General features: G+C 42.7%; 1 protein-coding gene across 1 annotated transcript; it reads right to left on the bottom strand.

Moving 5' to 3' along the window:
- Positions 1 to 2,218: 2,218 nt before the first annotated feature.
- On the bottom strand, positions 2,219 to 8,676 carry YWHAB (tyrosine 3-monooxygenase/tryptophan 5-monooxygenase activation protein, beta). Its single transcript, XM_009889624.1, has 5 exons — positions 8,366 to 8,676; positions 7,234 to 7,357; positions 6,003 to 6,166; positions 4,592 to 4,687; positions 2,219 to 4,118 (listed from the first exon to the last, which is right to left on the bottom strand). Exons 1-5 carry the CDS (start codon positions 8,657 to 8,659, stop codon positions 4,062 to 4,064), a joined length of 735 nt encoding a protein of 244 aa, XP_009887926.1. The 5' UTR covers positions 8,660 to 8,676; the 3' UTR covers positions 2,219 to 4,061.
- Between the last annotated feature and the right edge of the window lie 1,686 nt (positions 8,677 to 10,362).

Raw genomic sequence — 10,362 nt, 5'->3', positions numbered from 1 at the left:
TGGGCTGGGCTGGGCTGGCCAGCGGTAGCCCCGCGGTAGCCCCCGGCCCCACGGAGTTGAGGGGTCTGGGCAGAGGGCCAGCGGTTCCGCCTCCTAATTTTTGGTCAACGGCAGCCGGGGCAGCCGCCTGCCGAACTCGGGTTGCTTCAAACGAACGGCGCTGCCTTTTGCCCTTGAGCGCTGCCCGCGCTGTGTGTCCCACCCACCCATGTTTTAGGAAATCACCCGCAATTTCTGGTAGGTAATTCCCTGAAGTGAAGAAATCCACGCAGGAGCGGATAAGATACACGCAGCTCAGTACAAACCCTTCCTCATTCAGCACTTAGGCACTCCCAAACTCCCCAGCAAGCTCCCTCAACACCCAACGGAGACCCACGGGATGCAGGACCCGGCCTCTGCCACCACCTTTTGTCTGGATGACACACGGGTATGGTACGGTCACCGTCACCCACAGATGGTACATGTATGAGGGGTGATGGTTTATCATTAAAGTTTGCTGCGCTGCAGGAACGCCGGATGACAAAGCACAGGAGCCTGGGGCAGCGGGCAGGGCAGGTCCACCAGCAACGTCCCAGCAGGGCTGTGTGGGCCCGGAGCCACCAGTACCTCCAGCTTTCACCCAGACCCGTTCTCCATATCCACGCTCCCTCTGCTTCCAGGCTTTTAAGTGGGGAAGCTCATGAAGCAGGACAAGGGTCTTGTGTTGACTTCAGCTAAATGGGTCTGCTGCATTTTGTGAAAAAAGGCGATTCTTCTGTTGCCGCACAGTCCTTGAATGCTGCTCGGGACACTCTCAGCTTCTCACGTACCAGCCTGCTCTGGGCAGCACGCGCCACGCGGCACCCCGATCCCACACAAAGCAAAACTAATGCAAAGGTGGTTGCTCAGCTCTGGGAAGGGTCAGCTGCAGTGCACACCAGGAGAAACCTGACCTTCCCAAAAGTCTTCTGGGGGTTTCCCACACTGAACCGCCTCACCCAGAGGTCAGACGGGCATCAGTGCATCAGGAGAAGCCACAGCAGCACCAGTTAGATCAGTTTTAACATGTAGAGTACACCCAGACTGTTACTGTGGCCGGGCAGCTGGAGTGCTGTTTCCCCAGAAGATATAATTACTTGCAAAATTAAGACATTCCCTTCACTGCTGCAGACCAGTCTCCTAGGCTCATTAGTTCCCCCAAAAGAGACAGTAAGGATGGGAGATGTTATCTGCAAGAACTGAGGCAGGACAAGTGACAGGAGCAGCTAGCAGGACCCGCAATTTTTTCTTCTTGGAGCTGACGATGTCACCAGCATGAGTCAGAGTGGGAGTGAGCGTACGCTATAAAATCATTTAAGAGCAGGTATGTCTATAAAGGCTGAAGAAAATGACAAAGTGGCAATAATTACAGATCTGAACAGAGGGACCACCGTTTAAAGCCGTGGCACAGGACAGATCAGGGCTTGATCAGCAGACAGTTAGATTTTGGTGTAACGCCTTTGCAGTGGTCGATCAAAAGAAGCCGAGAGACACTCTCGACTGAGCACAGTTCCGTATCGTCTCACTGTGAGAGCGAGAGAGGCTCCGAGAGCAGGAACGGCACTTGCTTCAGCCTCAACCAACCTCCTTGGTGCTTTTAGGCTGACTGGTATCAATTAGCCCGGCTACTGCCACCCGTCTCTTGAAGTGCTTTATTTCCAGGACGACACCTCCACCTCAACAGGCGTTCGCACCCCCAGTAGCACTTTTGCAGCACCGCCTGAGAGGAGCAGCGTTACCTGGAGCGTAGGCAGGTTGTCGCTCACTCATAGAGCCAGCAGAAGAGCTAACCCCGCGTCCACAAGTGTGCATTTAAAAGATTCCCTGAGGAAAAACCTTAAGATGTAACCAACAGACTTTTCTCATGTACGCTGTGTTCAACCACACAATGTGCAATGACTCATGGCCAAGTTAAACAGGTATTTATAGCTGCATTTCTTTCCAGTCCTGCAATGACAATATATTGTAAGTATGACCTCAACACAAGTGAAGAGCAGCAGTGTTCTCTACCACAAATCTGGGAGGGCGTGGGGGGGAAGTCTCTCTGCAAAGGAATGAGCAATTAAGTATTTGTACCATTTGGAAACCATGAATCAACTCACACGATCCAAGATTTGTGCGTTTAATAAAAGTAAGTGGTGATTTTACTACCACAAGTTTTTTTGCCACTAGTACGGCAAAGATAACAGACACAAACAACTGATAAAATTTTTTTTTATTATTCACTTTTGAATTCTTTTACACTTTCCTGATTATTTCGTGTAAGGTGAAACTAGAACTGTTTAAAAGACATACACAAATCTAGTACATCAATAACCAGGTATTTCTTTTTGCTATACTATTCTCACAACCACGTGTGTGCTAGGCAATATAACCGTCACAGAAGCAAACTTTAGGCAGAATACTGGTCAGTAAAAACAAAGCGAAAAGAGCTACCAGATATACAGACAGGCTCGGTTCCACATTCACTACTGCATTTATCAAGCGCCAAGTATTAACTGCACAATTTGTTCAGCTAGTAGAGGGGAGTTTTAAAATCAGTGCATGAAATTCTCTCCAGCAGACAGATGGACAGACGAACAGATGGATCCTATACCTAAGTGGAATGTGAAGGCAGGGGGATGATACCGCGAGACTGATAGGTGACTACTAATCTTTTCCACTGCATTATTCACGCAACTCTTATTAGGTTTTATTTAATGGGACATGTTTGAAACATAACTAGGTGAGGACGTTTGGAGCTCAAATATCACAAGTTACAAGCGTTGCAAATGTGTAGGCCTGCATTCCAGTACAATAAATGGGAAATGCTGAATATTTGAGCCAGATCCCGGTACTACCAAAAAAATGGCAGCCAAGAGCTGAAGACTGCAAGAGCACTGGCAGTTCTCAAACATCCAAGAAAGAAACCTGTCCTCGAGCAGGCTCAGGTCTCACCCACCATCCTGACATCACCCACAATCAAAGAAAGGATGACGCGTATGTGGGAGTCCCGAATTGCTTTAATGGAGTTGAAACAGGTGAGAGGGTCAAGGATGAACAGAGTCCAATGGGAGAAAAATTTCTAGAAAGCGAACTTAAAAGATGGCTCAGCGGGTTACTTAAGTCGTTTACAGGATAAATTCAAAATGGGAATACCATGGAGATTTCGATTCACCCAAGAGTAAAGTAATGCAAAAGTGGCAGATCACTTCATGGTACCATCCAAACTAATAAGGCCATTCAAAAAATTGAATCTTCTCCTATTGCAAGTCCATGGTAGCGAACCAAGAATTCTCACTACTGAAGAATATCTAAGGTATAATTAGGTACGTTATTGCTGTGGGAAGGGGCTTAGTCATGCACGTTGTATGAGCACGAAAGCACTTTTAGAAGTCAAATCCCAGTTACCTGCCAGTGTAAAGAGTTTGGAAATCAAGCTGCTAACTCCCCCGTTACCCTCCTCCCCAAAACAAACCCCATCCCCAGAAAGACAGGATTGACAGAAGTGAGCTTTTGACTGAAAGCGGTGCCTCAGACTCGGTTACAAATGTCTACAGAGTGTGCCTGTTAAACTAACCCATAGCAGTGTTACTAACTGGAATGCCATACGTTTTTTTGGACTGTTTTCCTTCCATGCCCCAGTGTCACAATAGAATCTCTATAACTTTCTGTACAACTTTACAACAGAATTGTACTTCGACTATTTTGGTGCCAAATTAAGCTCGCCAGAGTTACATAATTGATGTCTACTTTTCTACCAATAAGAGTTTTGTAAAGCCAATTGCAATCACAAAACCCATAATCACAGTGTTCAGTTAAAAATATAAACACGGTAATCATAACTGTAAATGTTCATAATAGGAAAGTTCGGAATGCCATTGTAATAACCGACCTCCGCTTTAAGTACACAAAACACCAACCAACCGTTTTTTACCCCACAGACAGTTTTTGCTACGTTGAGGTTGTGAAAGTCGATGTACTATTCTTTTTGCTCGTCGCACAAAGGGATATATGTGTAGGATACAGGGTGACATTGAACATATAGTGAAGCGTGACAGCCATTAGTTCTCTCCCTCCCCAGCGTCCCCTTCATCTCCCTGGTTTTCTGACGTCCATAGCTGTAAGAAAATACAAATGCATGTTTATGCTGAAAGCACACAGTTAATTACAATTGTCAGGAAAGGGAAGACAGCATAATTAGCAGTAGCTGTGCAAGTTTCTCAGCTAAGAGCAATACAGACCTGAACTTCACAGTAAAGCTAAAGAATAATGAACTAGAAGACAGACGTGATTACAAGCAAAAAGCCAGCGAAAGTTTGCAAGCTCAGCACAAGGACAAGCTGGCTGTTGAGAACTTACAAACTGCACTTTCTGTTGCAAAAAAGCCGAGTTTGTTACAATGGTTAACAAGTGACTTCTGGTTTAAAAAAGCAAGTCTAACTGGTCTGGTTAGAAAAAGCAGTGCAGTTCAGACATGCGGTTAATGCTTCAGAAAAGGCTTTTAACAGCACAGAACTACCTTAGTCTTCAGAGTCCAGCAGCCTAAGGAAGTAACAGCGCACAGTGCAGCGGTTTGCCCAGTGGTACTTACAGTGAGGTTGTCCCTAAGCAGTTGCATGATCAGAGTGCTGTCTTTGTAAGACTCTTCATTCAGCGTGTCCAGCTCTGCTATCGCTTCATCAAACGCCTAGAAACGTGCAAGACGGCACTTTCACACTCCGCTCTCTGAATTCACTTCTGCTTACACAGAGCTTACTAATTTGCCACGTTACTATTCAAATTCTGTGACAAAAGCTTCCAAGAGAAGCCACCAAGAGAAGAAATGTAAACCAAAGCGAGCACTAGAACACTAGACACCAGTGGGAAAACATAAGTCTTCAGGGGGGTCCAGATGAAAGCCCAGAACAACTTTACTACCATGGCAATACCAAGGACTGAAGAGGCAAACGCACCCTCTGTCGTACTGAAGAAGGACTCCCACAGCTTGAAGTTGGGTTTCCAAGAACAACACTTAAAACCAATACTTTAATTAAAAATGAAGCTCTCACTGGTCTAAATTGGCAGTAGAAGACAAAGGTACCATTAAGCTGAGATATATATAGAGAGAGTATGTCAGTAAGTAACCAAGAAAATGGAAGACAAGGATTTTTGACAGTGGAGTGGGAGGTTTTGTATTTCTTTTCAAACCAGCATAGGAAATCAGATTAGAGACTAATAAAGCCATTCTCCCCATCAATCAGTTACACATGAAAACCCGTGCTGCAAGTTTGAGAGCTACGAATAAATGCAAATTCTTCATTCAGGTTCCACACAGATGTAAGCATATTAACTAAAAAAGCAGGAACAGCAGCAGTATTGTACAAAGCAAAACATCCCTTTTGTTACAAATACTCTTGAAGCGCATATTAATACAAAGATTCACCTAATGCAATATTATTCGAGTTACCACACAATTTTCAGACATAAAAAGCCCTGTTTAGAAGGCTCTAATCCTATTTTAGGGAGAAGGAGGCTAACAAAAAAAAAAGTGACTAGCTATTTGTTTGGTACAACCCATCACACAAGCTCTTTTTGGAGAGGCAGGCACGCACAGGCAGGTACACAACAATATTTAGAGCTACAACCATAGTCACAAAGACAACACTTCCTGCATTTGCTAAGTGTTCAAATTCAAGTAAATATTTTACTTCAGAAGTGTTAAATTAATCCAAGTGTTTTCAAAACAGACAAAAGCGCATTTTAAGAAAATTACATGGACATAAGAAGAGGCACTTTGTCTCCCCTTTCACCGGATCAACTGCACTAGCAAATTAGCTTTTCTTAAAGCTAAGATAGTCTGGCTAACTTACCTGAAAATAGACTATGATGACAATAGTTTAAAGATGAGAGCATTTTTAAGGAATTTGATATACAAAAGCATAATCATCTACAAAGTGCAGCTGCAACCATGTAATTATCTCCTTATCATCCACAAAAAAGGGTAATACGAAGAGTCTGCTTACCGTCTTTGCCAGGTTACAAGCTTTCTCAGGAGAATTTAGTATCTCATAGTAGAAGACAGAGAAATTTAGAGCCAAACCAAGTCGAATGGGGTGTGTTGGCTGCATCTCTTTCTTGCTAATTTCAAATGCCTCCTGGTAAGCTTGCTGCGAGTTTGCTACTGTTGCTGCAAGAAGCAATTACAATCATATTAATGCACAGTACACCACTGTACTTCACAGGGAAAACTATAATACGCTTGGGAAACTATTATACTCTTAGTCTAGACTATTGTGCCACCAGAAGTTCATATGCACAGATGCCTCTTTCAATGTTTTTAGATGGAAAAGCCTACCACTGGCTGAGCTATTAAGGCAGAAATATTTGTTCAGATAAAGCTTTGAGATACAGAAATTAAGTTCAACATTTTAATAGAGACTTAAAATGAAATTTATTCAAAATGAATTCCAACCGGTCTGAATACATACAAACTCTACCTAAGTCAAAACATACTGTGATTAAACACTCACTTCCAGCCTAGCTGAAGAAGTAGTAGTTCTGAATAATAAATTCAGACAAAACCATATGGGGAAGAGGTGGTACCTAAACTACCTATTTAAACTTAAGGAAACATTTAGCAGGTAGGTAGTCAACTTTCTATTTCACTTTGGGGTTTCAGAGGAAAGACAACAGTCCCTTCCGGGCTAATGGGTAATAACAAACTCCAGAATGACATCAAACTAAGTTTGCAAGACATGGACTACATCAGGCACTCACCAAGAATTCAGGCACAGCTCAGCATTACTTTAACATTTCAGGATTAATTGGCTTAGGACCCAGTAACCCAGTATCCCATATTTGTGTGCAGAAAGCTTGCAAACAGTGAAGACTCGTGAGCTAAATTTCTAGTTTAAAAAAGAGATGATAGGAACAAAGCATTTTCCATGAGAAAAAAAAAAACCCACACATTCTCCAGGAAAAGGATTTTACACTGCCAAATACGCTTGAGAATCAGTCAGTGAGGTTGGGGGCTGCTAGCAGAATTTGACTGGTTTGATGAATGTCTGTCAATTACTTCTATTAATTTCAGTGAAGTCTTTCTCTAAAAGCTATTTGCACTGCACCTGTCTTCAACACTACAGAGCAGTAGCAAAAAGAAATAAATACTTCATGTTAGGGAAAAAGAACACATGTATTTTTTATACTTTATTCTGCTCAGCCCTCAGCAGAATGAGAGATTTCATCTCTACTTACTTTGCTTATTGTCCCCAGATGCCACCTCTGAGAGGTATCTGTAGTAATCGCCTTTCATTTTCAAATAGAAGACCTTGCTTTCTGGCTGTGTGGCATTGACAATAAGGTATTTATCCAGGAGTTCCTGAGAAAGGAAACATCACTTTTTTTTCTTCTAAGTCACAAAAATAATGTTTGAAACAGAGCCTTCATTACAATGGTAAGCATGAACTTTTAAAATACATTAGCAATGACTTATACTAATACTCATGCATTAATCACTTTGCCTACTGTTGTCTAAACTCAGGAAAAAAGAAAAACTACTTGCAACCTAATCGCTGGAAAGCAGGAAACATGCTATGTTGAGGCTATCCACAATTCACTCCTGCAGAATCTAATGGCTATCGGGGCTTAAGACTGCAAAGATTTTCCCTGAAATAAACTGATAAAAACCTATGTCCACAACCAAGATAAAGCAGCAGCCTGGCATTAGCACAAGACCAGTCACTTTTGCTGCCACAAACCTGAATTCTATACAGAGCAGTGAAATCATCCACAACAAACTGATCCTATCTGCAATTCCAGCTGAAAAGCTGAATAGTGGCACAGTCAGCACACGTGTATTCAGAAAGAGACGCAAAGACTGAAAGTACCAACAGCAATTGCTCCCGACTGATCTTTAGCTAACTGAACAGCAATAAAAAGAATCCCTCTTGTCCAAGTAAAAGAAATAGCAAAACCAGTTTTGGAGAAGTACACACCTCCTCCATCCAAAAAAAAGTACTAAACAAGCCTCAGGACGTCAGCATTCATTAACGAAAGAATTTAAATGACAGGCCTTTTAGCAGGACTCATGCCAGTGCCCCAGATCTAAATTTGTTTTCCTGGTGACCCCTAGCCAGCAGCTAGGGTTCTTCAACGCTGCCTTGTTTGCTTCTATATATTTAAAAAAAAACCCACACTCTTTTATAACAAATTCCCTAGGAAACAAACTAGATGACTTAGGAGCTAGAATTGGACCCAAGTATGTGGCTATGCAAAATTATTCCTCTGCTAAGGTGCTGCAGTGTCTACAGCACTAGTAAGATTCCTTAAGCCTCTCTGAAGAATGCTGCAGTACTAACTACTGTTATTTTTGCTGTTGGATTATTACCAGAACATCATTGCAGATATCCTGCAATTCAGCCTCAATTTTCTCACGATATTCTCTTCCCATCTGCTGTTTCTTCTCATTCCTCTCTGTTTTCTGTTCAATGCTGGAAATTACACGCCAGGACGAGCGACGGGCACCAACCACATTCTTGTAGGCAACTGAGAGTAGATTCCTTTCTTCATTGGACAGTTCATGTCCTTGCTCAGTGACAGCCTTCATAGCAGCAGCCATGTCATCGTAACGCTCAGCCTGTTCAGCCAGTTTGGCTTTCTGTACCAACTCACTTTTATCCATGGCTCTCCTGTAATTAGCGGGGGATAAACATAGAGAAGAACATCTCTTGATTGTCTGCACTGTGGAAGTTAATGTTGAAGGGTGAAGCAGAACTCGCAGTCACTAATAAGCGGGAAATCTATCAACTCTATAATAAAGTACTATGAAGGGTTTCTTTTTAAGAATTTATTTGACCTTTTGCCAATTACGTGTAATTTCTATGTGTATGTGACTAACCACAAACCTGAAGACATGTAAACATTGTTCTTCAAAATGCAGCAAAATTCATATTGGCATTAAGCACAGCACATCAATATGTTCCCTCTGTAAATCTCTCCCCTTTTCTATATTGGCCACAGCTCAGCCTGGGACACTGCATGGCCTGTTTCAGAAACCACCACTTTTGGTTGTTTCTTGGTAGTTTTGTGGGGTTTTTTTGTCCCCCTCCCCCCCATTACACAACAGCAACTCCTTTGGAGCACTGAAGCACTGGACAGCTCCTCCTCACACTGAAGATTTCTTTGCACACTACAGGAGATGTTTCTGTGGGTTTAAATAGACCATACCCGGTAAAGCTGTAGTAGTCAGCAGCTTCCAAAAGTACTTTATACTGTTATGCCAAAAAAATGGTTTGGTTTTGGTATTTTTTTTTTTTTTAGATGCATAAAATATACATATAATAGACAGTTCTAGACAGCTAGGATGGCTGCAGTCTCAGGTTTTCAAAACCTTCTAAATAACACTGACATTCACAAAACTCGAATGGGATGTGGCCCACGTGATCATGGTCACGACTGCAAACTTAGTTGCTTATATGGAAACAACTTGTTTATCATTTCTGATAATGCAGTTTAGCAACTGAAGCCAAGAAAAACACATCACATGAGCACAAGGTCCCTGAAGAGCTTAAGCAATGAAAAATGAAGTTAGTGAGGAACGTGTCAGTGAGGCAGCTTGAGTGTTGCTTACTTCTACAAGACAATGCTGACAAGTAGTTAACTCGGCCATTGAGCGACCAACCTCATACTCAGTCACCTAGGGCCGGGTTCACAGGAGACCTTAAACAAGTTTCTTTGCCTTTATCAAAGTAAGTGGATCTCAGTACCTCACAAACTCCCAGAGGCCCCAGATTCATCTGTAAAATTTCTCCAGGTGCATAGGTTCACTTTTGACAGACCCAGAACTTTTATTCTTATTAGTACTGAAAAATAATTTTCCTCTCCTACCCCCTGAATCCCAATCAGGACTCTCACTGTCCAGATAAGGAGTTTTCAGGCTGAGACCTAACAGCCTAAAAACAACTTCTAAAAGAACAATAAAAAGCAAACAAGAACCATAAGTTCCCAACTGTCTTTCATAGGCTTCTGTTCATTAGACAAATAGCTACAGCCCTATGAGAAAGAACCAACAGCGATTGCTGCAGCCTTCTCCCTGGCTTCCTCCTTTGAAGATCCCAGTCTGACAGGCTCCTGATGGAGAACGTCTCACACACACTGCTCAGCTTGTATTTTAATCCAAGTATCACCTATTACACTATTATGCAGCGAAACCAGTCCCCTGTACTAAGGGGGACAATCGTCCTTCGCCATGACAACGAGATGCAGACCCAAATTCCCATCATGTGTATGCGCAGTTGAGTTTCCTACTGCCAAGGACGGAGTCCTAACTACAAAATTACTTTGAGATGAGCATATTCAATCCCTCCAGCTGGAGATACTCCACTT

The sequence above is a fragment of the Charadrius vociferus genome, unplaced genomic scaffold (genome assembly GCF_000708025.1).
Source record: "Charadrius vociferus isolate BGI_N301 unplaced genomic scaffold, ASM70802v2 scaffold280, whole genome shotgun sequence".
NCBI lineage: Eukaryota > Metazoa > Chordata > Aves > Charadriiformes > Charadriidae > Charadrius > Charadrius vociferus.
This window is presented reverse-complemented; position numbering and strand designations above follow the sequence as displayed.

Coding starts and splice junctions, on each gene's coding strand:
- YWHAB (XM_009889624.1), bottom strand. CDS start 8,659: ATGGATAAAAGTGAGTTGGTACAGAAAGCCAAACTGGCTGAACAGGCT. Junction 7,358..8,365: donor ATATCTGCAATGATGTTCTG/GTAATAATCCAA, acceptor TTCCTTTCTCAG/GAACTCCTGGATAAATACCT. Junction 4,688..6,002: donor CTTGTAACCTGGCAAAGACG/GTAAGCAGACTC, acceptor GCACGTTTCTAG/GCGTTTGATGAAGCGATAGC.